At 38.4% G+C, this 27,359-nt stretch overlaps 3 protein-coding genes across 5 annotated transcripts; 2 read left to right on the top strand and 1 right to left on the bottom strand.

Annotated features, from left to right (window-relative positions):
* Positions 1-6,150, top strand: arl8ba (ARF like GTPase 8Ba). Its single transcript, XM_087801351.1, has 7 exons — positions 1-193; positions 2,401-2,481; positions 3,286-3,359; positions 3,432-3,525; positions 3,601-3,668; positions 3,920-3,990; positions 4,971-6,150. The coding sequence occupies exons 1-7, from the start codon at positions 71-73 to the stop codon at positions 5,018-5,020; spliced, it is 561 nt and encodes a 186-aa protein (XP_087657477.1). The 5' UTR covers positions 1-70; the 3' UTR covers positions 5,021-6,150.
* Positions 6,151-7,125: 975 nt separating this feature from the next.
* Positions 7,126-16,403, top strand: edem1 (ER degradation enhancer, mannosidase alpha-like 1). 3 transcript variants are annotated; one of them, XR_015712919.1, is made up of 12 exons: positions 7,126-7,852; positions 9,944-10,016; positions 11,112-11,215; positions 11,299-11,470; positions 11,606-11,789; positions 11,863-12,037; positions 12,912-13,032; positions 13,099-13,269; positions 13,330-13,403; positions 13,469-13,565; positions 14,471-14,562; positions 14,691-14,824. XR_015712919.1 is itself a non-coding variant. In XM_087801068.1 (12 exons), the coding sequence occupies exons 1-12, from the start codon at positions 7,368-7,370 to the stop codon at positions 15,716-15,718; spliced, it is 1,899 nt and encodes a 632-aa protein (XP_087657194.1). In that variant the 5' UTR covers positions 7,126-7,367; the 3' UTR covers positions 15,719-16,403. The 3 variants fall into 3 exon arrangements, 2 of the variants coding, with proteins under 2 accessions (XP_087657194.1, XP_087657192.1); XM_087801068.1 differs by lacking the exon at positions 14,471-14,562 and adding an exon at positions 15,629-16,403 and having other exon boundaries at positions 14,721-14,873; XM_087801066.1 differs by lacking the exon at positions 14,471-14,562 and adding an exon at positions 15,629-16,403 and having other exon boundaries at positions 7,133-7,852; positions 14,691-14,873.
* A 1,476-nt stretch (positions 16,404-17,879) lies between these two features.
* Positions 17,880-23,548, bottom strand: gnat1 (guanine nucleotide binding protein (G protein), alpha transducing activity polypeptide 1). The gene is made up of 8 exons (XM_087800020.1): positions 23,434-23,548; positions 21,883-21,925; positions 21,678-21,819; positions 21,453-21,610; positions 21,262-21,390; positions 19,429-19,558; positions 19,184-19,337; positions 17,880-18,073 (listed from the first exon to the last, which is right to left on the bottom strand). The coding sequence occupies exons 1-8, from the start codon at positions 23,537-23,539 to the stop codon at positions 17,883-17,885; spliced, it is 1,053 nt and encodes a 350-aa protein (XP_087656146.1). The 5' UTR covers positions 23,540-23,548; the 3' UTR covers positions 17,880-17,882.
* Between the last annotated feature and the right edge of the window lie 3,811 nt (positions 23,549-27,359).

The raw sequence follows: 27,359 nt of genomic DNA on the forward strand, positions 1-27,359 counted from the left end.
CGCCACATCAGACGCGGAGGCAGAAGAAGCCGCAACAAGACTCCGGTAGAGTTCGACCCTCGACTAGAAGATGCTGGCTCTCATCAACCGGCTCCTGGACTGGTTCAAGTCTCTGTTCTGGAAGGAAGAGATGGAGCTGACGCTGGTCGGGCTCCAGTATTCCGGGAAAACCACATTTGTAAACGTCATTGCTGTAAGTCAGCGGCTAGCGTTAGCATCGTGCTAATACCATTAGCGCCGATGAGTTGCAAAGTTTTGACGTGTTTTGACAGCACGAAGACACGAATAACACATATTAAACGACAATATATGGCATAATTGATCATTTATTTAAATACAGGAACCATAACGAACGATCGTTTTTACATTGTGTGGTGAATTTGTCCGACATTGACTTACAGTAAACAATAAATCGTCTTGTGTTGTGACTCTTCTAATCCAACATGGTGTCATTGTTAATAATAATAATAATAAAAGCGGTTTAGTCTTTAACAGGTAGTTTAAAAAAAATAAACGTGTTGATCATGACTCTAAACTAATACAAAAAAACACCCTAAAAGTCTTAAATGTGAAAATAGTTTAATTAAAATATATATTTGGTTACATATTAAAATTAAAATAAAACCAGCACGTTTGATGTAAATAAACGTTTTTCATTGGCTTACAAATTATTTCATGTTTAAAAATGTAAACATTGAGTAACCTTGTCCCTTATCTTGTCCAATCAATGTTGTGTTTTTATTTTATTTTACAATTTTGGTTGTTAAGGTTAAGATTTAACTTGCTCAAAGTAACCCTGTAACAGAATCTGCAAGAATACAATAAAACAAACCAAATGATATTATAGGTATTGTCACTTTGAGTCCAAAATCCATTTTCTTTTAATAATATGTGAATGAAATTTTAATTTAATCTGCTTTTCCTGGTTTTAAATTCACCAAATCTGAGTTTCAGGCAAAACTTCTGTCTCAGAGTTAAAACATTTATATATATTTTTTTTTTTCAAATGTCTGATTGATTGACATTGATCCCAACTTACTGTGCCTGCATGCATACTGGTTTAGTTCTCTAAATATGGTGTCTTTTCAATTATGATGTATTTATAATTGAAACTCTTAGGAAGGGTCATAAGAGTAGTTTACTTAGAAACCTGAATATTCAGGATCAACTGTAAAGGTCAGTCAATATTGTCAGAAGTTACAAGTATATATGCCTTTTCTGAAAAGTATAATCGACAAGTTTGTTCTCCTTGTTTTATGCTCGAAGCCTCGAAGGGGATTTAAAGGGTTTTTGTTTGAAATGCATATCTTATTTGTTTTTATTTATAAATGGACTTTGATATGCTTTTCTTGCATGTGAAACGGTAAACGTGTTCTTCATTTGTTCAAAGATCTCAAGGCATCAATCCATCATCTGTGGTTTAATTGATGTATTTGACGTTGTGACGACTGAGATTAAAATCCAAATCAGAGTTTCCGACAGGCTGTGACGTGTTTCCAGTGGGTAGTACTGTGGGTGGTTCCTCTTTCCCAGTCATGAGACGGCTGCATTCATTTCCACTTAGCTTCGTCAGGTGACTTTGTCGAGTCATGTGCTTCGTGCTCCAGCGCAGGAAACTGTCGTAGACTTTACAAGAGGACCAGTGCAGCCGAGCGGTCTCTTAAATTTTGAGGCAATATTGTTAAAATGTGTTTTACTGAATAGTAAAAAACATAATCTTACTCCTTTTTGTAAAAAAAATAAAAAATCAAAGCTTTGTTTTCCTGCTGCTTATCTGTATGCAAAAGTCAATATAGTCAGATTTACTGACCCCATAAATGTGAGATTGCACATTTTTTATTCACTTTAACTCGGTATTATCACGTTACAGAACAGCAGTCAGCACTTCCTGTTCGATTGTGTCAAAATGTCATTTCAACCACTTACCACAATTAAGTTTCCTCATTTTAGAAGCAAGCATTGTTCTACTTGTGATCTAATGAAGTCATTTTCAAGAACTTTTAGTCAGTTCTTAAATCACATGATTCACCTTCTGCCACACACTGTTGTCGTCATATCATGCGTAGAACTTGAGTCTTCTTTGAGGTTGGCGCACCACTGCCGGATACAGACCCAGTGATGTTTTTCTGCCCCAATTTGGCTTCCCCACTTGCTGAAATCTGCATTTTTTTCATGTTTTTTTTTTAATCTGGTCTCAATGTTCCATTTTCTACATTTCCGTTGAAAATAATTATACACACACTAACACAATAACACACTAAAACAAAGTATTTTATTTTTTTTTTTACGAAATAATTTTCCTAAATTAACCTCAGCTTTACCTCCATCTGTTTTACTTTAGTTGATGATTTTCTACGTTTAATTTAAAAACACTGATTGTTCCGTCTGTTCTTCTTTCAGTCCGGACATTTCAGCGAAGACATGATTCCCACCGTTGGATTTAATATGAGGAAGGTCGCCAAAGGAAATGTCACCATCAAGGTAAATAAATCTGAATGAAATGTTTAGAAGTCTAACAACTAGTTCAATGCAATTTGTTATCATGTAAAGAAATAGCGTTACAGAATTGGTATCAGTAATAAAGCTGCTTCATAGAGGTGTGTATTGGCAAAAATGCTTTGGTACGATATGTATCACGATACACAGGCAACTATATGATATAATGTGATACTGTAAAAACAAGTATAAATTTGTAGTATCGTCGAGTACTTGGACTCTGTTGTTGCAGAATTTACAGAGCACATGACTCTTGATGAAGTCGTAACTGCTTTCATTTGTTTTGAAACAAACATCAGCTTTAAAAGCTGCTTGAGTCACTGTATCCTCTCGTCCTCAGTCATCACCGGTATCTCGCAGGATTTTAATCCTTTAGCTGGACGTAACGACTACTGCCATACAGAGGCTGAAAGTTTAATTGCAACACAAAAATGATGGCATGAGTATTTGCATGTACATTGTAAATAAAAAATCTAAATATTTTTTATTTTAAATACTCTTTCAATTATTCAACGGTAAAACATAAAATATGCTTAAAATAAGATTTGAAAGCTAATAAAAACTAAGCAATTTTTTATAATTTAAAATAAGAGATCGCTTTAAAGGTCTTCTTATACCCGTACTGCTTCATAATGTTTCATCAACACATCACTATTTTCATCACTAATTATTTATGAAAATAAACTTTTTACTGACATAACCTGAACATTCTGATCTAAAACTATCTTTTCTAATGAATTTGCAACTTTACAAATGAATTGAATTGTATTTTTGATGCTTCCCTCATAGATCTGGGACATAGGAGGACAGCCACGGTTCAGAAGCATGTGGGAGAGATATTGCAGAGGAGTTAACGCCATCGTGTGAGTTCTATTGTGCCTTTTTTTTCCCAACAGTATCCATGGTTTATCTTAAACACAACGTTTTGCCTCCAGGTACATGGTGGATGCGGCCGATCGGGAAAAGGTGGAGGCGTCTAGAAACGAGCTCCATAATTTATTAGACAAACCTCAGCTGCAAGGAATTCCGGTAAGTTTCCAGGAGTCGCTGAGAAAATGGTTTGTTTCTCCACGTGATGGTTGACCGTCGTCTGTGATGCTGCAGGTCTTGGTACTCGGTAACAAAAGGGATCTGCCCAGCGCTCTAGACGAAAAACAACTCATTGAGAAAATGTAAGTGATGACTTTACTATTTTGAACAATTTATAATGCATTTAATCATTTTTCTGAATGATTGACAGTTTGTTAAACATTATATATTATCTGTATTTGACTATTTACCCTCCAGAGGTGGATTCCAAGCAGACAATATCGCTTGAATATTTTGACCCATATTTTTCAATATTGTTGGTTAAGGGCTCCCCCTGCTGGTGATTAGACTGTATGCAGGTCCTAATAGTGACAACGCGATTCTCTTGTGTCAGGAATCTTTCAGCCATTCAGGACAGAGAGATCTGCTGCTACTCCATTTCCTGCAAAGAGAAAGACAACATTGGTGAGTCTGTTGTTGGCTTTAATTAAACATCCTGGTAATTCTGGCTCTTTTTAAATTCTAATGTATGTGCATCAAACATTAACATTACTAAATGTGTCAGAAGTTGGATTTCGTGACTCACACTTGTTGGACATTAAAGGAGATATATTTGGTACATTTCAACCTATTTCAATTTCAATTATCAATAAAGTTTTACCTTACCTTACATGGATGTATAACTAGGGAACAAAACTTGCGTGAAGAAGGAAGGAAGTAGTTGGACAATTTTTAAAAACTGCAATAAGGCTAAATGGAAATGAGCATTTAAAAAGTTGAAAACCTCAGAAATCGAAATACCTTCAGTATATTATGAGAAAAAGAATATATCGATATGGCAATATTTTTGCGATATTTTTTCCACGATACTGTATCGATATTCGACAGCACTGTTATCGGTTTAAAAATATATTTTTTTTGCTTTATATTTTATGGGTTACTCTAGTTATTGTTTATAGTTCAATAAAACTAAAATGTACAGTATATTCTTTTTTTATTAAATTATTAACATTAAAATATTTACGCTTTGTCGTTTTGGCTTGCAATTAAACTTCCGGCTGCTCATCAGACTAGCTAAAAAATGTAAATCCCGCAACAACTGAGGACGAGAGGATACAGTGGCTACACTAGCTTATAAAGCCGATGTTTGGACATATTTTGGTTTCAAAACAAATGAAAGCAGTTACGACTTGTCAAGAGTTATGTGGTCTGTAGATTCTGCAACACCAGAGTCAAGTACTCGACAATACTACAAATATATCCTTTTTACTAGAGTATACCCCTGTATCGTGATACTTATCGCCAGTTTTTTGACTACACACACACACGTACTGTATAGATGGTTAAATAATTAACTGTATCTCGGTTGTCATTTTGTTTGTTGATTTGATAAGACGACAAACGCATCGATGCTAAAAAAGAAAATGTACCTTTTTTCGTTGCAGATATTACACTTCAGTGGCTCATTCAACACTCGAAGTCTCGAAGGAGCTGAGAGCGTGAAACAAGTTTGGCCGGTTTTGTCCCGTGACATCTCGGCATCTGGTTGTTGTACAGTCCTACTTCACACACGGCAGAGCTCGGCTCACTTTTTTTCACTCTGTGATTCTTTTACAAACCTTTGAACAAAATGCACTACTTTCAACCGAATCTCATACAAATGTCCGCCAACGCGTTACGTTTGCTTCGTCTTTTCATGGATCGCCATCTTGTACTCGGTCAATTAAGCATTAACTCACGTGTGTGTGTGGAAACACTAGCTTTGCCTCGTATACTGGCTCACGTTCATGTTGTCTCGCAGCTGAAGCAAGTGCAAGATCTAATCGTCGGATTCACTAAAATGCTATTATGAAATGTGAAAGCCTGAGTGAATTACAGGAAATGTAACTGATTTTAAATCTTCTGATTAATGTTGAATCAAAGTAAAGGGCAGTGATGTGATGATGAAGCTTCATTTCAAGTGCCCACCAGACGGCACTTTTTACGGAACGATCCCTTGACTTTAAGCCACTATTTTAACGCATCCTCACAGTACTTTTAAACCGAGAGCGCCCCCTACTGGGCTTTAAAAACGACAACACTGCTTCACCAAGCTGTAGCAGTCCAAATCTTGATTTGATTCTCTGAAGATCTGCACGACCATGTGAGTCATACGTTAAAAGCAGCATTATTGGTAGATTGAACATATTGGCTTGTGGCTCCCCCCGCTGGTAGAACAGTGAAGGTGCAGCAGTGTAGACTAGATGTTGTGTGTAAAAGAGCATCGTTAAAACACCAGCTAGATCGTCGTAATGAAACAAATGATGAAAATGTAAAACTGTTACGTAGCGCTGCGTCGAGAGCTGATTCTGGATGTCACTTAAATAGATCTACATTTATGTTGTGGGTAGAGTTTTACGCAGAGATGATTCTATTTAAAAGTCTGAATGTTTTAAAAGTGGAGCTTATCGTGCCGAAGGTTCATTGATGGTAAATGTTTGTACGAAGCCTGATGCCGCTCGGGATTCAAAGTGCCTTTGAAGTGTCTCTCTCTGGAAGCAGAGAAGCGTGAAGATGTATCTGTCCTGAGGAACGACACATGCGATGATCAAAGAAATAAAAGGCATGATTTTTTTTGTATTTGTACACACTTCAAGATTTGATGACACACTTGTTTTTAGCCAGTTTGGCAAACCATTGATTTAGTGACTTCATTGGAATAAAGAACAAAGCTAGTTTAGATTTAGGTTAAATGTTTAAATTAAATAAATATTGTGTTGGATTAATCATGGTAAGAAAGATCTTTACCAATTTATTTATTTGATCTTACTCTTGAGTATTGCATTACAAGCTTTTTCAGAAAAAAAAACTTGTCTCAGTCGGTCCAGGTTTAACTTAAATCATAAAAAAAATCACAAAAACTTAGTTTCTTTAAACCAGTGAAATCTAATTATCTTGGCTTAGAAACCATAAAGCTCCAAATAATTCAATTAAAAACTATATCTTAAAAAAGAAATCCTGTGTTATTCTTGCATTTGTAGCAACAACATATTCTGATATATATAAATATATATGTAAAAAATGGTTGTAACTTTAAGAAGTTAACTGAATTAAAGAGTAGTTGTACTTTTCAAATAAACTAGTCAGTCGGTTTATTTTCTTATATAAAAGAAAATGTAATTTAAACTTCTTTAATCTTTATAACCCCAAACTGATAAGTTCTTGTGTTTTTTCTGGGATTAATTTTAACTACATTTTACAAGAGTCTTTGAACCAGGCTTGGAAACTATAAAGCTCCATAAAATTCACTATGTTGAAGGAAAAATACCTGCTAGATTGTTTAAGCGCTTTGTGACCCTGGTCTGGAAAAGCGCTATAGAAACAAAAAATGACTTACTAATTATAATGCACAAATGTAAGAAAAACAAAACAACTAACTTCTAGAATTCAAATGGAAATAAAAAAATAAATTATTAACAAGGCTTCATCGTCACTTTTATTGTTTGAGTCTTGCATCACCAGAGCAATAATCAGGCGATAAAACTGCCAAGAAATACAAATATATCCACGTGTTTATTATATAAAAATGACTTTTGTTTACCAAACAAAAAGAGAAAGCTGGAGGATCTTGTGGCTCATTTCTATTGGATGAGCGGTTGAGACACGTCGACTCTCTCAACCAATCACAGCGCGAGGATTCACGACCGCGAACCAATGGGCGCGCCGGGTTAGGGAGAGGCAGGTTTATTGACCGGAAGTGCGCGAGGACTGAGCTCGCGCCTCCAAAAACCAAGCTTGTCTCCAAAAAACAACCAAACAGTTTGAGTTTAAACTATGCGTTTAAAGCTCCGCGCGGGGCAAAGATGCAATGGCGGTCACTGGTCGTGGGTCTGTTGGTTCTGCGGCTCTCCGTCAGCTGCGTGCTGTGGCTGTGCTTCGGGCTCGGACCGGGGGTCAGCTCCGGGTTCCACTTCCGGCTCGGCTTCAACCTGAACAAACTGGACCTGTTGTTCGGCGACGGCAAGGAAGCCGAGCCCAGCGACCCCAGCTCCTGGTCCGAGAAGGTCCCGGGTCCCAAGTATGCCGGGACCGCGTCCACCTGTGCCAAAGTCGGAGGAGGGGTCGAGTCCGGCAGGAGGAGGAGACCCTACCTGAGCCTGTTCGACGGAAGCCGGGACGAGTACGTGAGGCGATACGGTTCCTTCCCGGACGCGCTGAAAAGCAAAATGAAGGCGATGGCCAAAGACATGTTCTACTTCGGATATGACAACTACATGAAGTACGCCTTTCCCGAGGACGAGCTGAACCCGATCGACTGCGAGGGAAGAGGTCCAGACGTGCTGAACCCGTGAGTCCACATAGATGTTTGAGCAGCTGCTCACCTGCGTGACCCCTGCTCACCTGCGTGACCCCTGCTCACCTGCGTGACCCCTGCTCACCTGTGTGACACAAACAAATGTTAAACAAATACATGTAAAGCGACCACATAAACTGTTAGATCAGACCCTGGGAAAAGGTAAGGTAAGGTAAGGTAGAATTTTATCGATCCCTCAGGAGGTCTCCTTCGGGAATTTCTTTTTTTTTTCAATAGCCACAGCAAATACAGCAATTTTTCATAAAAAATAAATCAAAATAAAATAAGAACAGAGAGAAATAAAGGGAAAGAACAAGATAATACAATCTAAGTCTAAAGATAAACAAAGACTGACATAGAACAGAACATCCAGATACTTTTACTTCACTCCTGCCCCCGAACTCAGAATTGTACAATTTAATAGCCCAAGGAATGAATGAGTCCTTGAGTCTATTAGTGTTGCATCATGGGAAGGAGCATTCGTGCTGCATCTGATTCTCTGTTCACTGATGACAGTGTTCAGAGGATGATGTCATCATCCATGATGGACAGTAGTTTGTTCACGTGGCCCAGGAGCCAGAATTTTGGGCCCTTTTTTGGCTAATTTATTCATTTTTAAGATTAATCTTCAAGCTTTGTTAAAAACATTAACTTGTTTTAGTCCTTTATGGTGGAGTCCTTTTAAAAAAAGAAGATTAAAAAAGTTTCCCCTATACATTCTCAGCTTTTAAGAGTTGTCTTTGAGCCTGACACCTGTATTTGTCTTTGCTTGGAGACTATAAAGTTCCATTAAATTCAGTAAAGAATGTTCTGTTCTTGCATTTTGAACTAAAAAAAACTTTTAAAAAGTACACTTAGTTACAGAGGAACCAACTTGTCCAACACATTGCCTCAAGATGAATCGATGTCAAAAATAATACATCAATACACATACTAATCACAAATGGGCATATGTAGAATATAAAATATAGAATAGAATTCACAGTAGAAAAAAAAACTATTCTCACTGTAACTTGAACTTTCTCAGTTATTATGACAATTCCCTAAAGGCTCGTCTCAGCTGGACATGTCAAGAACGTCTCACCTGGGACTAGGTGTAGGCAATGGTTCAAATAATGGATGAAAAGAAAAAGAAAAGGTTACAAATGGTGACGTAAAAGGTTCACAATAAAGAGCAATTTTTGCCATGACCTTATAAATGTAAATGGTAAAAATCTACTATTTCTGTATTACCTTCAGCAAGGGTTGTGTTGGCAATAACAGTTTCTCAGGGGCCACATTATATACCCTGACTGTGAGGGGCCAACCAGCCAAGAGATAGAATCAGAAATATGATGGAATAACTTTAAAGAACTAAATGAGTAGAAAAGTCAAAAACCTTTTAAACCCTTGTTATCTCACCTGGACCCATAGATAAGATGGACTAAAATAAACTGAACTTATTTTTTCCTGAATATAATCCTAATATTGACTCAAACAATTTTAAGGGGCAATAACCATTTATAAAACGGGCTAAAAAATACACAAGTAATGGAAGAAATGTATTTTATAGTTAATACAATGAAATGATAGAAAATAAAATTGTTAGCTGTCATTTGTCACAATTTTCAAATCTTCGACTTTAACAGTCAAAGGGGCCCATGTCTGGCTCAGGAGCTTTTTTGTTCACCACTGTTTTTTATTTGTTAAAAACTTGGATTGATTTGTAATGGGCTAACTTGGGAGTTATTCTATTTTGGTGTTTTTCCAGAGTTTTTGAAAAAAGAAAACACATTTCTTAAATAATGAAGGTGATTTAATTACTTTGATGTACACTTAAGTTTTGTTAAGTCATCTGAAATGAGCTCCTTGGTGGAGGTTTGCAGTGCATTAAGTTTTTAAATATTCAAAGACATTTTTACTGTTTCCCCGCTGAGGTTATGGACACATTTGATTTTGTTGTTTTGTTTTTGTGATTTTTTAAATATCGAGATCAAGATGACCCACTGGTTTCAAACCAGTAGACGACTAACTTGTGTGTGTGTGTATGTGTGTGTGTATTATTAATATAATTAATTAATTCATTTGATTTCCTTTTTATTGCAGGTCAAACATCAACATCAATGATGTCCTGGGGAACTATTCGCTGACACTTATCGACACATTAGACACTCTACTGGTACAGTATTTTATCTTGTTCGATGTTTACTCTTTCATGGATGGATGGATGGATAAAACAACTTTATTGATCCCTCTGGAACTGTTTTTCCAGCACACAGCAACACAGACGATAGATTCATAAAAAACAAGAACAGTGTGCAATAAAGAGAAAGTACAAGATGATACAATCTAAAGATAAAGAACATAGATCAAAGAAAAAATAACAAAGAAAAAGTATACAAAGATAAACATGAAATATTGTCATCTTTTCACTCCTGCCCCCAAACTCAGAATTAAAATTCTAATATCACAAGGAATGAAGTCCCTGGGTCTATTAGTGTTGCATCTTGGGAGGAGCATTCGTGCTCCATCTGCTTCTCTGCTCACTGATGACAGTGTTCAGATGATGATGTCATCATCATGATGACTGTAGTTTGTTCAATGATCTTCTCTCGGCAACTGTCACCAGTGAGGGGGAAAAAAAGGGTATTTGGATTAAATAAAAGTCAAATATTGAAGGTGCAATATCCTTTTCATTTGTTGATCTTATGATGATATTGGATATATTCATGAAATACAAATAGATTTGCAAGTGATTTAAATAAAAGGTCGAACTGTCAAGTGAAGTTTCTGGTGCTGTGACGCCTCAGAAGACTATTATAAGACTATTATTTGTAATTATCTTTCACTGTTTGAAGTGACGTACAAAATAAAACGCCAATAACTAGAACAATCTTAGAGGAAGGAGGATAAAATGCTAGAACCACTTCACGCCTGTCATTTTTTTCAAGAAAGACAACTTTATTCATCCCAGGAATTCATTTTTTGAATTCAGATATAACATTTACAATGATCTGTATGAATAAACGTGCTCATTCAGACATTTTTAAAGAAAATAAAAACATAAAATTCAGTGTTTCCTTTTGTTTCCCTCCTGAAAGTTGTGATTAAGTATTTTTAAAGGAGATGTTTTCATTAATTCAGAGCATCTCCTGGTGAGAAGACCAACCTAATTTTAATTATACCATTATGTCTACACAATAGTTAATTTTGCTGAACTGATAATTGCGTCTTGAAATGCTCTTTAAGTATCTACTGAACTGTTGTTCTTCAGGTGCTAGGGAATGCCACCGAGTTCCAGAAAGCCGTCAGGCTGGTCATAGAGACGGTGTCGTTCGACAAGGACTCCACTGTGCAAGTCTTTGAGGCAAACATCAGGTAGGGGTTGCGGGTTCTATTCTCGCGACAGCATCTTTAATTTGAAAACAAAAATGTTTTTTTTCATGTCCCTTTTATCGCAGAATTCTGGGCAGCTTGATCTCGGCTCACATTCTTCTCACCGACCCCAAGCATCCGTTTGGCGAAATCGGCTACGAAGACTACGACGACGAGCTGCTCCACCTGGCCCACGACCTGGCCGTCCGCCTGCTGCCCGCCTTCGAGAACACCAGCACGGGGATCCCGTACCCAAGAGTGAGTCTAACTGTCGTGGCCTCAGAGCGGAGGTGATTATCGTTGGCGTGGATGTGATGTTAAGAGTGACCTTCTCTTTCTTGGCGTATGTTTTTTTTTTTCTTTTTCTCCCCTAAAAGCTTGTAAACTCTGCAGGTCAACCTGAAGACCGGCGTGCCCGCGGGCAGCATCAACGAGACCTGCACGGCAGGAGCTGGTTCACTGCTGGTGGAGTTTGGGATTCTGAGTCGACTCATAGGAGACTCGACCTTCGAGTGGGTGGCACGACGAGCCGTCAGAGCTCTGTGGAGTCTGAGGAACAACCAAACCGGTTTGTTAGGTACGTTGATTTCTCTTTTAGATAAAGACATTTTCTGCATTTTGTACATTTTTATACATTTTGTTTCTAACAGGAAATGTAGTGAACATCCAGACCGGCCAGTGGGTGGGAAAGCAAAGCGGTCTCGGCGCTGGGATGGATTCTTTCTACGAGTATTTACTGAAATCCTACATCCTCTTCGGGGAGAAGGAAGACTTCACGATGTTCCAAGCTGCGTACGAGAGTATTCAGAACCACCTGAGGAGAGGGTGAGTTCTGCTTTGATGGCATTTATAAAATATATGACAGAAAAGTAACTGTTCAAACAATATTATTCATATTTCATATTCCTTTGTTGAGGTCAATTGTGAACCTTATCAGGTTTAGACGTGTCAATGTTTACAATTTCTTCCACAAGTGTAATCGAGGCTTTTAAACACTCGAGGGTTCTCTATCCTTTCAACACTCCCAGTCTCATTAAATGGAAGCTCTTCCAGTAGTTATCAGACAAAAATGATTTTTTTCTTGTCAACCCACTTCAAATAAGAACTTCATTGTAGCCTTCATAACGGATACATCACACAACATAGTTTCCTGTGTTTTCCGACGCTTTGCGAGGAACTACTTCGGAGGTTCATGGAGTACTGCTTCGGAGTACTCCCTCAGAGCTTTGCGGAGTACTGCTTCAGAGCTTCTCGGAGTACTAGTTTTGCGCTACTAGTTTGAAGCTTCGGGCAGTACTTCTTTGGAGCTTTGCAGAGTACTTCTTTGGAGCTTTGCAGAGTACTTCTTTGGAGCTTTGCGGAGTACTTCTTTGGCGCTTTGTGGAGTACTAGTTTGTAGCTTCACAGAGTAGTAGTTTGGAGCTTTGTGCTATATACTTTATTGAATATTGTTTTGATTGTTTAAGCGCTTTGTGACCCTGGTCTGGAAAAGTGCTATACAAATAAAAATTACTTACTTACTTACTAGTTTGGAGCTTCGTGGAGTACTGCTTCGGAGCTTTGCGAAGTACTACTTCGGAGTACCAAAACTTTAATAGGGGTGTGGATTGGAGAATTAGGAGTAGATAAGTTCTCTTTAAATAAGTGAAAATACCACAGACTAAGTAATTGCTTCCTAAGACTTTCATCTATATCTCAGGAGGGAGTCGTGCAACGAGGGCGAAGGGGATCCACCGCTTTACGTCAACGTGAACATGATGAGCGGCGAGATCATGAACACGTGGATCGACTCTCTCCAGGCCTTCTTCCCTGGACTGCAGGTTAGACTCGGAGCCAGAAAACGCTTCCGCCTGAAGCGACGCCAAACCCTCTGCTGCCTCCTTCAGGTTCTGAACGGAGACGTCGACAACGCCATCTGCCTGCACGCCTTTTACTACGCCATCTGGAAGCGCTTCGGGGCGCTGCCGGAGAGATACAACTGGCAGCTTCAAGCCCCCGATGTTCTGTTCTACCCACTCAGACCAGAGCTGGTGGAGTCCACCTACCTGCTGTACCAGGTTCATATCTTTACTGCTGACTCGTCGATTAATCTCTGACCACATGACTCTTCATTCTAGGCGACCAAAAATCCCTTCTACCTCCACGTTGGCATGGACATCCTCCAGAGTCTGGAGAAAAATGCCAAAGTGAAGTACGAAGGCCACTTGTTTTCCTTCTAAGGATAAATGGAACTTAAACATTTTCTCTGTTTTCAAGATGTGGTTATGCAACACTACACCACGTCGTGGACAAATCCAAAGAAGATCGCATGGAGAGCTTCTTCCTCAGCGAGACTTGTAAATATCTCTACCTGGTGAGTCCAAAGAAGGTGGAAAAGATGAATTAATCCAAACATTATCTCCAGCAGCCACAGCTGTTTTCTAAAATGTACTGCAAAATACTTGAAAAAAGAAGATTTATTTTGGCAAATAAGTTGTCTTATCCATCGTTTGTGTCCAAGTGAGGCCCTAGATGTGGCTCTTTGACTGTATTTGTGTGGCCCTCAATGAGATCAAAGGTCATGTTAAGCTAACAATTTTCAGTTTGTATTTATTCCATTATTCATTAACAGTCATTACATATATTTAAATATGGCTGTTTTTGGCTTAGTCATGTTTGTGTGTATTTATTGTCCCTCAAAAATATTATATGTAAATAATATAAAAATATAATACATAATAAGTATATATAAAATAAAAGGTTTTTATATAATTAATAAAGTAAAATAAAGGTTATATAAAATACTATAAAATAATAATTCTGGCATATTTGGCTTTAATTTTATACTTTTCACTCCTTAATGTTTGCTTAATGGCCCCTCGCTACAGCCACTGTATAAAATGTGGCCCCTGAGGGGATTTATTGGTCCAGCACTGGTCTATGATATGGTTTTCATACTCACTACTATAAGAGAAAACCTATTGGTCGCCCAGTGAACTTTAATAGTTTGAAAACGACGTCCTATCATTTTCAGCTGACTCATAATTTTAATCTTTTCTTCTTCCTCTAAACAACATGACACCAAAAAAGGAAAATGCATATTTTTAATAATATAAATATAAAAGCAAACTTTATCTAGTACTCGCTTTTAGTTGTTTGTTTAATACAATATGATTTTTTTTTAACCTGTGAAGAAAAGGGGCGTGGCTTCTACAGAAAGAGAGTTGGGATTTTTAGTAAAAAATGTATCTTAAGCCAGTTTCCTGTCTTTCTTTTTAGGTTCATTACGTGGATTAAACTTCACTTTTGGATCGTTATGAAACAGAAATCTATCAAGGCTACTTTAGGCTTATATTTAAACCCCCAAACATGTGAGTTTTTAAAGGGTCTTTAAGATAAAATAAGATTAATAATCCTCAATACCTTTCTATTGTGTATATCGGTGTTTTTGTTGTGTTTGTGTGTTTTTGAATCCAACTCTTTGTCTCTCGAATGGCAGCTGTTTGACGAGGACAATCCTCTTCACAAGTCTGACAACAGGTACATCTTCACCACCGAGGGCCACGTCGTTCCCATAGACAAGCGCTTCAGGGAACAACACTGGAATCAGCCGTCGCCGTGTGAGGAGGGAGCTCTGGTCGAGACGAGGGAGGAGACGCACTCGCGACACAACACCAGTAATGTGAGTTGTTCACATTTACATGCCTGAGTCTTCTCAAGTGCGTTTGTGTCTTCTTGTTCAGACTATTGTTACCGTTTATTTAGATGTCTCGCCTGCAGTTAATACAAAAACTCTGCATCGAGAATTCTGACCTGCTCTAGTAGAAGAACTTGCATTTCTTCAATGCTAGTAGTGCTAAGCTAACAACGACAATGTTACTAGTGTAGCTGTATCATATACAGTTATATATATATATTAGTATTATATTAGTTAGTTTATTTTTATGTTTTTATGTATAGTTTATAAGTTATGAGAGGAAGAACATGTTACTATCTCTGCACCGCCTAAACACGCAGATGCTGTGGTGATAAACAAGAACTCGCCTGCAGTTTTTCCAAAACTTCTACAGTGAGAATTCTGACCTGCTCTAGTAGAAGAACTCACATTTCTCCGATCCTTAAAACTCTTCACTGGCTTCCAGTTTCTTTCAGGATGAATTTTAAAAATTCTGGTTCTTACTTTTAGATCTATTCATGGTCAGACCTTCCATCAGTGATCTGATCCAGCCTTACACCCCAGCTCGGGCTCTGAGGTCTGTGGATCAGAATCTACTGATGGTTCCTAAACACGATATTTTAACTGTGTATTGTTTTTGATTGTTAAAGCGCTTTGTGACCCTGGTCTAGAAAGGCACTTTAGAAATAACCTTTACTTACTGACTTACTTTTTTCTTGGCTTTTGTTAACAACGTCGAACTCATTTATTCTCTCCTTCAGTGCGACAGGATCCCGGAGGAGCGACGGTTCACTCTGCCGCTGAAGAGCGTCTACATGAGGCAGATCGACCACATGGTGGGGGTGTTCTGAAGGAGGGTCAGGGGTCCATCTCGGGTGCGTTTCATGATGAACTCCTCGTGCACCTTCACGCGGGGAAAGACTTTAGTGTGTGACCTTTAAGATTATTATGCTGCGATCGGTGCCATCGGAACATGTAGCTTTAAATGAATCGTTTTTCTTCCTAGAAATCATGACACAACGACTGGTTTTAATATGTTCACAAGTTGCATCTTAACTTAAAAAAAAAAAAGGGCTTCATAGTGTCATGCGGGTGATTTTTAAGACCAACAATGGATATGACCTTTTTCCTCCTGTGGGAACTTGGTCAGAATCATGTGTCAAAAGCCACTTAAAGAACTTGCACAGCACCAGTAAATGTATTCATCCACAAATATTGTTTCTTTTGTAACAAACCTCCCTGCATGTGAATATTTCTGGTTAAGAATGAAGCTGGAAAAGAACAAATAGTCTTCTTAAGTGCCTTTTAGTTTTCTTAAGGTGGTCCTGGAGGTCGAATGAAGGTCGTTCTACAGCTGAAACACTCGTTGCTAATTCCACACTCTTTAACTTAAAGATACCTTTTCGACTTGACGAGCCATAAAAACAACGTTGAGTCTTCGTGAAGATACTGTTTGTTGTATTTTTGTTATTGCACATCTTCCAATCATGTGTATTCTGCAACTCAGGGCTTAATGGAAATAAATGTTTGCTTTTATCACCGAATAAATCATTTTTTTGGAAACATCATAGCTGCACATCTTTAGGTTTTTGTCATGGTGAAGAAAGAGCTGAGCCAAAAGACAAACTTCTGACCATCTTTGGTCCAACTCGGAGGGAGGAGACCCCGGGGCGGACCCAGGACACGATGGACTTGGCAACACCCTTGCGTTCTCCCTGAAGAGCTTGAATATCTGGACCTTTTTTTGCTCCAATGCTGCCCCCACGACCTGAGACTGAAGAGATTTTTCTTTGGTTTGAAGTTCAATAAAACCTACAGCGGAATATTCCAATAACAATAGAACTAAATATATTATAATATATAGTTATATATTATAATATTGGTTTTTAATTATATTTTTGTGCACCAAATGCCGTATTCTTGGGTCATTGTTTTATTATCTTTGGTTTTATTTATACTGAAAATGCTTATTTTGTTGTACTGTTGTCATTGTTTTCATTTGTTTTGGAAAGTAACCAAATCTAGTAGGTTATCGAGCTACATTACATTCAAGCTATCTCTTAATATATATTTTTAACTTATTTGATCGATTGAATTCAACTATTTTGTTGTTAATTAAACTAAAAATAAAAACAACTTTTTTTATTAACCTTTGAAACTTGTCTCCTCACTTTTTTTTTGGTTCTCAGGGAAAGAAACAAGAGAGCGACGCGGTTTCTCTTTACAAGCTTTAATGAACGACTGCTGTACATGAGCGGGTTCTTCAGAATCACAGACTCGTGTCTCACTAACACATTTTTTCTCCTGTGAAAATGTACCCGAACGCGGCTTCATTTCGACTCGAAAACACAAAAAAAAGCCGTTTCTAAAGTCACTTACGAGTGTGAAGTGCGTTTGCAGGTGATGTTTGAGTTCAAAAGAAAACCTCAGGGAAACGAGTTCATCTGGAAGCTTAAAACTGAAGAAAAAATATATTTAGAACAAAAGTTTCTCAACTAGAATAAAACTTAAAAACCCATAAATATTTAAAGTAAGCATCAAAAAAACTCCTAGTGTATAATGGCTGCTTTATGACTCGTTTGAAAATATTATTTTTGAGAATCAAACAAGATAATTTATAATAAACTATTTAACTATTTATATGTCATTTAACTCATGAGTTTGTAGCTTAAAATAATCCACCAGTCAGTCCGCACTCGTATTTACTTCTTCCTTTATTTCTCTATGACAGGAAACATCTCTAGACATATTTCCAGATAATACAAGATACTCTTAAGATACTCTTAAGATATATGTCTTAAATATATCTAAACGCCTCGACTAGAAACCTGCGATCAAACGGAAAATGGATGCTTTATACGAGGGTTTTGTTTTTCCTCTGGAACGCGTCGTCCTTCCTAGTATAGTTGAGAACAAATGTGTCCTATAGGGAAAAAACAAAAGCCTGTCATGGTGTAGAAGTGATCGTCGGAACTCTACAAACAACCTACGTCTTCCCTGCCGGGGGCCTCAGTCTTAGAAGAGACCGCAGTCTTTCAGGTTTTCTTTGATGATGATGTCGGTGACGGCGTCGAACACGAACTTGACGTTCTCCGTGTCGGTGGCGCAGGTCATGTGGGAGTAGATCTCCTTGATGTCTCGACGCAGGTTCAGGTCCAGGAATTGGATTTTGATGTAGTTTCCTGCGTCTTCGTAAGTGTTCGGGCCTGAGAGATACAAAGACTTTCAGTATTTATGCGAGAGTTTTCAAGAACGATCCGCCAACACTGGTGTGAATCTGAACATAATGGGTTCAATGAAACTTGTATTTACCGAAAGGCTTTGATATTTTAATAAAAACCTCCCAATTTTATATCGTATTAACTTTGAATTTAAAAGTCATCTAATGTGAAAACCCAACTCTCCTGACTCTGGAAATGTTGAAGTCTTCCTCTCCAAGATGGAGTAAGTCTCTCATCATGACCATGTTTTGATTTTAAAGATTGGATTTCTCCCGTCTAAAATCTCGGCGAAAGAGAGGTTACGAGAGTCCATTATGACATAATAATGGCTTCACTCCCCCAGCCAGCTGTATACACGCCCTGCTTTGTTTATACAATGGGTCTAAAGAAGCTTCATTAAAACAGTTTAATTATTTTCAAAGTCCACTAGATGGTGTCTCTGCACTATTTAACTTTGTTCTAATGAATCATAACATTTTTAAACTGATGGCGCCACCTACTGACCCAGAAAAACAACGTGTTTAAGTGGGCGGGGCTTAAGATCATTTTCTAATGTCAATATTTCAATGAAAAGAGAGTTTAGTACAAACGGACATTCATGATATAATAGAGTCACACATCTTTTTAAGACGAACTTAAATCAATTTAAGATTAGATCAAATCTAGACGTGCTTTGAAAATCAAAAGAAAAACTTCTCAACTCTTCCTCAGCACATCACGACAGTCTTACCAGAAGTTGTCAGGTCGAGACTAGTGATGTGTTGGTGAAGCTTCATGAAACAGTGTCATTATGTTCAGAGTCCACTAGATGGCGTCTCTTCACTATTTTACTTTGTTTTGAACAACTGTTCTAATGAAACATCATTTTTAAACTGATGGCGCCACCTACTGACCTCTGAACAACATGACACTGTTTCATGAAGCTTCACCAGCACATCACTAGTCAAGACCCACAATGAGAATTCTCGAATCTGGTCTGTGGTGTCATGTAAAGATCTATTCTTCACATTTGTTTATATTTAGTTTTTCTTCTCTGTCGGAGTTTGTGTTGTCCTTCAACATCCCAACAGTGTACGAGAGTGAAGGTGAACTCACCGTCGTAATCTGGGAAGCACATGCTGAGATGAGCCTTTTTGATCTTCTCAGTGAACACGTCTTTCTTGTTGAGGAAGAGGACGATGGAGGTGGCGGCGAAGTAGCGATGGTTGCAGATACTGTTGAACAAGTGCAGGCTCTCGTGCATTCGATTCTGAACGATACATTTTTGGGGTTTGAAACCAAAACGACACCATCTCATGAAAATGAAAAAAGCAGCGATTATTGCTGCGACGCTTTCGTACCACTTCGTCATCCTCCACCAACACCATGTCGTAGGCGCTCAGGGCGGCGATGAAGATGATGCAGGTCACGCCTTCGAAACAATGAATCCACTTTTTCCTCTCTGACCTCTGACCTCCCACGTCGAACATCCTGCATCGAAAACAAAGACAGAACAAAGTATAGCGATTTACAACCTTATCGTGTAGTGATGGGGCTAATGAAGCTTCACGAAACAGTGTCGTCAATTTTTAGACCTCAGTTGGTCGCATTCTTTGGGATTCATGAACAGAGATACAGAATGTTTACAATTGCAACATCAAGTGAGCTCTGAAAAAATGACAATGCTGCATGAACTACTGAGAACCCAGCAGCTGTTGATGGTTCGATGAGGCCTCATGATACAGCTGTGGAGTGAAGATACTGTATCATGATACAGCTGTGGAGTGAAGATACTGTATCATGATACAGCTGTGGAGTGAAGATACTGTATCACGATACTGCTGTGGACTGAGGATGCTGTATTATGATACAGCTGTGGAGTGAAGATACTGTATCATGATACAGCTGTGGAGTGAAGATACTGTATCACGATACTGCTGTGGACTGAGGATGCTGTATTGTGATACAGCTGTTGAGTGAAGATGCTGTATCATGATAAAGCTGTGGAGTGAAGATACTGTATCACGATACTACTGTGGACTGAGGATGCTGTATCATGATACAGCTGTGGAGTGAAGATACTGTATTGTGATACAGCTGTTGAGTGAAGATGCTGTATCATGATACAGCTGTGGAGTGAAGATACTGTACCGTGATACAGCTGTGGAGTGAAGATGCTGTATCATGATACAGCTGTGGAGTGAAGATACTGTACCGTGATACAGCTGTGGAGTGAAGATACTGTATCGTGATACAGCTGTTGAGTGAAGATGCTGCATCATGATACAGCTGTGGAGTGAAGATACTGTACCGTGATACAGCTGTGGAGTGAAGATGCTGTATCATGATACAGCTGTGGAGTGAAGATACTGTACCGTGATACAGCTGTGGAGTGAAGATGCTGTATCATGATACAGCTGTGGAGTGAAGATACTGTACCGTGATACAGCTGTGGAGTGAAGATACTGTATCGTGATACAGCTGTTGAGTGAAGATGCTGCATCATGATACAGCTGTGGAGTGAAGATACTGTACCGTGATACAGCTGTGGAGTGAAGATGCTGTATCATGATACAGCTGTGGAGTGAAGATACTGTACCGTGATACAGCTGTGGAGTGAAGAGGCTGTATCATGATACACTGTCTTGATTTTTAAAGGCTACTGTTTATAATCTTTGGCTCTAACCTACTCACGAAACCCGGCTTCATTTTTAACTTTGGCACCATCTAGTGGCCTCTCTAAATCAAACATGGTATCATGATACAGTGTCTTCACTACCAACCTGTTTCATGAGGCCTCATCGACACATCACTACGAAACAGTATCGCCTTTGTTGAGAGCTCAGTAGGTGGCACTCTTGGCCAGAACATTACGTGTGGTTTGACAAAAACAATGGTTTGACAAAAACAATGCTTCGTGATGCTTCATGAACCCACAACTAGACTGAGCAAGTTTGCCTAACTACTGAAAATCCAACTCCAAGTGATGGGTTGAAACCACTATGGAGTTAAAAGACTGTTTTTAATTTTGAAAGCCCTCTAAAGTTTCATGGAATTTCTTGAATAGTGACATCTGGTGGCCTTTCAAAACAAAGACACCACCAATGACTGCTCTGGTTGCTATGGAGTCAAAGATGGCTTCCTTCCCAGTCCTACTACTAACGCTGAACCTCCATCACATGTTGTGTTTGCACCTGAAGTGGAGGTCCTTGAAGGAAAACGTGGTCTCGATGATGCCGGTGGTCTTGACTCTCGATCGCAGCACATCCTGCTCGGTGGGGACGTAACCGGGTTGGACCAGTCGCTCCAGATCGTTCAGGTAACTGCGGACATCAACGCTGAGTCTCCGGGTCGAAGAACTTCCCGTTCCTCGCTCGCAACTTACTATCCGGCCGAGTCGTTGAGTTGGTACTCGGACGCCCGGTCGAAACACGCCTGGATCCCAGAGTCCTTCCAGAGGCGCAGGATGATATCGGACAGTTCCTTGGGCATGGTGCCCTCCTCGATGGTGTCGGCCAGATGCATCAGCTTCCTGGCGTCGTCCTGCCACAAACCACAAGATGGAGAAACAAAAACCCGTCGAACGCCGTCAAGGCCAAGTGTTCGTCACCTGCTGGTCCGAGTGTCCGAAGCTCATGTTGAGCGTGGTCATGGCCTTCACGATGGCCATCATGGACTGCAGCGTGTTGCTGTAGATGATGACGATGAACTCCAGGCACTCCTCCAGCGAGTATCCATCCTTGTGGATAATTCTGCAGAGAGACGGTGAAGTTTTGAAGCTGAAGATTTTCAACCCGAGAGTTTTTGATTCTTACTTCATCTGTTTGACGATTGTGCTTTTGCCGGATTCTCCAGCGCCTGCACAGGAAAGATGGGATCAAACTTTATTTAAACTTGAAATGCAAACATGCAACATAAGGACAACTCTATTAAAGAAACAATGGATTCATTTTGGGTGGGAAAAAAAGACAAATTCTTGGATTCAAATCTATAAAAGTTTGTGGTTCAGTGTACAAAATGTATTGATAAATATCATGTAGACTTTAGTGAAGGTATAAGGGGCAGAAGACCCCCCTTACAATTCAAATATGTCCAACTTTAATGACTTTTATACCATATTTAATACATATTTAATAAGGTTGATTTGTAGTATTTCGACTATTTTTCTGTCTTTGGTGTTTTTTGGCTTGTTTTGTTGTCAAATTCTTGTTTTTTAATAATTATTTTGTCATTTATATGTTTGTCAATACAAAAGTATTCTTTATTTTTGGGCTTTTGCTTCCTTATAAATATTAAATAATTCCAAAAAAATATAAAAACGAATTATTCTGTTAAATGAAGTAAGAATTTAAAAATAAATAACATTCTTAATCAGTTGTAGAAAGTTTTTATTGATCCATAAGTGTGTGTTTACAAATTCTTCACACTACAGTATATACTGTTCAGATCAATCATTTCACAGAAAAATCAAGATTATGATTACAAATAAAATTAAAAAATACATTTATTTTTGATAATTTTATATTAAATAATAATAATGTAATTAAATAAATTATAATATAATTAAATAATGCTCTTTCTGTCAGGTAAATTATCAAAATAACATAAAAAACATTCAATCCAAAACTTATTTTCTCCTCAATCATGTTTCATCATCAATTTATTATTATTATTACAACCAAGTTAATGGTAATAACACATGAAAAATGAATGAAGTAACTGGAAAGAATGTTAATATTTAACCTGAAATTAAAGTTATCACTCACAAATATAATAATAAGAAACTTTTATTGCTAGTATTGTAAACAAAAATGGGGATTTTTTTCTGTTGGCGTTACATATTAAAAGAATGAAGCAGTAAATGAAATAAAGAGATAAATACAATAAAATTGGATAACAAATTCAGTTTGTATTTGTTTATTTAACTAGATATAGTAATACATTTGGAGCTCCTGAGGCCAAAATAAAGACAAATATTCATCAGTATTATTTGATGTAAAAAACTCAATTCGATCCATTATTTTCTTTAAAGTATAAAGTGATTTTTTTTAATTGATTTTAATCAATGAATTTGTGTCTATTTCGAGCTGGTCTGTGTCTGTCCTTCAGTCCTAAACCCGGTGGTTTCCAGATTAGCGAAGGATTAACCCGAGCGATTATTACCGTCTTGGGAATGTAATGACACAAGCAGAAATATGTATTAGCCAATGATGCATTAGAAACCTGAGGAGGATTTGATCGGAACCTAAAACTTAAATTTAAAATCTCAAACTCAAGATCTTCTAAAGATGGTCTCGCTCCGGTCCACGTCTCAGGACTCTGGACTAGAAGGTTCCATTCCTTGGGACGGCTCTGCTCAACTTTACCTAACAGCAGCAGCTTGACGGTCCTGGCGTCCATGTCGGCGTCTTCCTTCAGCCTCTTCTCCAGCTCCCTGGAGTGCTTGTCCTCCGCGCTCGCTCCGGCCCCCATCCTGCGTCTCTTGGCCCCTCACAGAGAAAAAACAAGGATGCCAGTGGCCCTCGGTCGACAGGGATGGAGGGACTGACCACCGAGAGCGCGCACTGGAGAGCGATTGAGTATCTTTCCTGACTTAGGGCAGGATTTGGGGTGTTCTCGTCCCACCTGACCGGGGCCGACCAATGGGGGCCAAGGACAAGGGCCTTGTCGGGGGCGGAGGGTTATGACGAGGAGAAGACCTACATTAGGGGAGGATGGATCTCAACCTTTAGGGGGACTTTGCTGCGCTCAGCGGAAGATGAACATCGGCTCAAGTGCTTATCCCTCGCTTTGTTTTCAGGTGCAGCCGAAAGATGTTGGAATTTGAAACTTCTCAATAATATCTTTATATAATCTTTAAACATCGGGTTGAATGTGACTTTTTTCAGTCTCGTTTGTGATTGACAGATGTATTCAAAACACGTGGTCGTGGCAGTGGTCGGAACATACGTGTAACACGTCAGGCTGGGATGTGTCGTAGTAAAAAAAAGGCGAGAAGCGCTTACGGCGCTGGATGGTGTCACTCGTCTGATCTCGTTGGCCTGGATCTGAAGCCGGTTAAGGATCTTAATCCTCTCACTTTCAATTACACGGCGCCGCATGAGTGCATTAGTGCGACAATAGTTTTTTTTTCTGTCAACATGTGAATATTCATGATCACGGAGCAGAAACTCCCCCTTTCGCGTTGGTTAGCATCAAGCTAACCCCCAAAAAAACTGCAGTTTAGTTGTCGTTTAAAGTGATAATTAAACCAAAATCCATTTGTTTTCTACTCGCCCTAATGTTGACTAAGGATTGGTATTGTTTTCAGACTAATATGTTTCTTTTTAGAGTTATAGACAAAAATATAAGACCATGCTAATGTAGCAACTGAAGCTAACTTGTCTTCATCCAAAACAACCAATTTAAAAGCAATGGTGACTGGCTGGGTTTTTATTTTCCAATCTTTTTTAATATACTATTTTATTTATTATTATTTATTATTTTTTAGATTAAAAATAATTCTCAACAGTGATGAGTCTGTGTGTAGAATTCTTCGCACTGATGAACTATATTTGCATTGATTCACGTTAATAATAATAATAATAATAATAATCTCTATTTATATAGCGCCTTGTCGTCATCCTTCATATCCTGTCTCGTGTGGTTGCTTTGAGAATCAGTGACGTCACGTTTATGTAACTCAATCCAATCATACATCGCGGAAAAAGTAACAAATAAGTGTCATTGCCAAGTATGATTTATTTGGCCACTGGGAAAAGCGCCCCCTATGGTTGTAATACATAAAGGTAAACGTTCGCTCCATTGAACCAGATCGATGGTAGTGGTTACACTTAAGGACACGGGTTCGCTCCCCACAATTTACTTAATTTAAATTTAATGTATTTTTTGCAGTGTCTTTGTGTGTGATAATGATTAGTCGATATAATCTCTTATGTCCTGTTGCATAGAAAGATTCTATTAATTATTTTCCTATAGTTTCTTTTTGATAATTTGGTGTATTCTGATTGGTTAACAGTGATCAGCGGCAGCTCTGTGTGCTTGGTTTGGAACATCAGTTTGTTTATTATTATGTTTCTGTTGAGGAAGGTGAACAATACAGAGCCCCGCCTAAAAGAAACCAGCCGCCACTGCTTAAAAGCCTCAACGTTAAATATTGTTAAACAATTCTGTATTTTAAGATTGTTCTTAGCGGAAGTTAAGAGTCTCTCAGTTTATGTCTGACGTCTTTCTTTTATTGAAACACAGCAAGTCTCCATGCTCAAGATTTAAGGCTGCTAGCCTAGCAGCGTCCGCTAAAAAATAGGTAGAACTTTATTGATTGACTAAAGTTTTAATAGCTTTAAATAGATTTTTAAAATGTTTTCTAGAACAATTCCTCAAGATGGATGTTTTAAAGTGTCTTTTTTGGACAAAGACAACTGATCTCCAGTCGCTACATTAAAATGAACAAACATTTTTGTCTATAACTCTAAAAAGGAACAGATTACTCTGAAAATAATCCCAACCTTAAATTCACATGAGGGTCAGAAGAAAGTAGTTGAAGTTTGAATTCATGTGAACGAACCATTTAACATCCAGTCACGTAACAAAATGAATAAACTCAGAATATCCTGGATGTTACAACTTGATATTTGCTAAAAGCTGCAGTGCATTATGGGACTTTGAGTTTGAGTTGTCGCTGTAAGTGTGACGAAGCTCTGTGAAGCAGTTGCCTCACGTTCATGGCTCAGTAGGTGGCGCTGTTGGCTCTAAAACATTTTCAACATCACAGGTTTCGTTGTTCCACTATTATTATACAGCAGAGAGCGCCATCTAGTGGGCTCTGAACAGGAGAACGAGGCTTCGTGAAGCTTCATCAGCGCGTCATTCGTAACGTTAAAATAAGTGAGAACTTTTTTTGGTCATAAACACCAAATAAAAAACTGAAAAAATAATCCAGGAACCCGAGTCAACTGTCTGAGACTCAGAGAAGAGCTGATGATACGCCATCAAGAGTTAAAGGTGGGGTAGATGATCCTTAAAACGTCTGACACCTTACATAAACATATCATATCTATCTATATACAGTCATTGATGACATCAGCCTTGTTTGATTATCAATCGAGTTCTGACGTAAGTGTTGACCATGTGACTAGAAAACCATGTGACTAGAAAACCATGTGACTCAGAAAATAAAACATGGAATGACGTTTTTTTTCGGCGCAACGTCTTTAGCTGTCGAAGTGAGAACTAGTTAATATCAACAAAACATGGAAAATGTCTAAATATCGTCTTGACACCGTTTTGGCTTCAGAATGTGGCCCCTGATGGTGTTTTAAATTGGCAACTACATTTCCGCACATTAAATACTGTGACTCTCGTAAGGGGCCGTCAAACAAACGTAGGAAAGTACAATTCTTTACAACAAGCTAAATAAAGCTAATAAAGCTACAATAAAAAATATGATAAATACATTTTTTGAAAATAAATACTAAGAAAAAGGTCCAATCAAATGGAAAATAACCTAATTCATGTTCATGTTAGTGTTCTTGTGTGTTTAAATGAATACAAAATAAATACAAAATTAAATTGTTAGATAATGTAACAGATACTTGTCGAGTAAGACGATCATACACCTTTTAACTACTGATGTGCTGGTGAAGCTTCATGAAACAGTGTCATGTTGTTCAGAGGTCAGTAGGTGGCGCCATCAGTTTAAAAATGATTTTTCATTAGAACAGTTGTTCTAAACAAAAAGGAAAATAATGCAGAGACGCCATCTAGTGGACTCTGAACATAATGACACTGCTTCATGAAGCTTCATGAAACAGTGTCACGTTGTTCCGAGGTCAGTAGGTGGCGCCATCAGTTTAAAAATGATGTTTCATTATAACACTTGTTCAAAACAAAGGAAAATAGTACAGAGACGCCATCTAGTGGACTCTGAACATAATGACACTGCTTCATGAAGCTTCATGAAACAGTGTCATGTTGTTCAGAGGTCAGTAGGTGGCGCCATCAGTTTAAAAATGATGTTTCATTAGAACAGTTGTTTTAAACAAAAAGGAAATTAATGCAGAGACGCCATCTAGTGGACTCTAACATAATGACACTGTTTCATGAAGCTTCATGAAACAGTGTCATGTTGTTCAGAGGTCAGTATGTGGCGTCATCAGTTTAAAAATGATGTTTCATTAGAACAGTTGTTTTAAACAAAAAGGAAAATAATGCAGAGACGCCATCTAGTGGACTCTAACATAATGACACTGTTTCATGAAGCTTCATGAAACAGTGTCATGTTGTTCAGAGG

The sequence above is a fragment of the Callionymus lyra genome, chromosome 10 (genome assembly GCF_982586985.1).
Source record: "Callionymus lyra chromosome 10, fCalLyr1.hap1.1, whole genome shotgun sequence".
In the NCBI taxonomy this organism is placed as follows: domain Eukaryota; kingdom Metazoa; phylum Chordata; class Actinopteri; order Syngnathiformes; family Callionymidae; genus Callionymus; species Callionymus lyra.

Coding starts and splice junctions, on each gene's coding strand:
- arl8ba (XM_087801351.1), top strand. CDS start 71: ATGCTGGCTCTCATCAACCGGCTCCTGGACTGGTTCAAGTCTCTGTTC. Junction 2,482..3,285: donor AAGGAAATGTCACCATCAAG/GTAAATAAATCT, acceptor CTTCCCTCATAG/ATCTGGGACATAGGAGGACA. Junction 3,526..3,600: donor CTCAGCTGCAAGGAATTCCG/GTAAGTTTCCAG, acceptor GTGATGCTGCAG/GTCTTGGTACTCGGTAACAA.
- edem1 (XM_087801066.1), top strand. CDS start 7,368: ATGCAATGGCGGTCACTGGTCGTGGGTCTGTTGGTTCTGCGGCTCTCC. Junction 11,471..11,605: donor CGGGGATCCCGTACCCAAGA/GTGAGTCTAACT, acceptor TAAACTCTGCAG/GTCAACCTGAAGACCGGCGT. Junction 14,874..15,628: donor CGCGACACAACACCAGTAAT/GTGAGTTGTTCA, acceptor TCTCTCCTTCAG/TGCGACAGGATCCCGGAGGA.
- gnat1 (XM_087800020.1), bottom strand. CDS start 23,539: ATGGGGGCCGGAGCGAGCGCGGAGGACAAGCACTCCAGGGAGCTGGAG. Junction 21,926..23,433: donor CGTCAAGCTGCTGCTGTTAG/GTAAAGTTGAGC, acceptor TTTCCTGTGCAG/GCGCTGGAGAATCCGGCAAA. Junction 19,338..19,428: donor TGGTGGAGGATGACGAAGTG/GTACGAAAGCGT, acceptor TGTATCGTTCAG/AATCGAATGCACGAGAGCCT.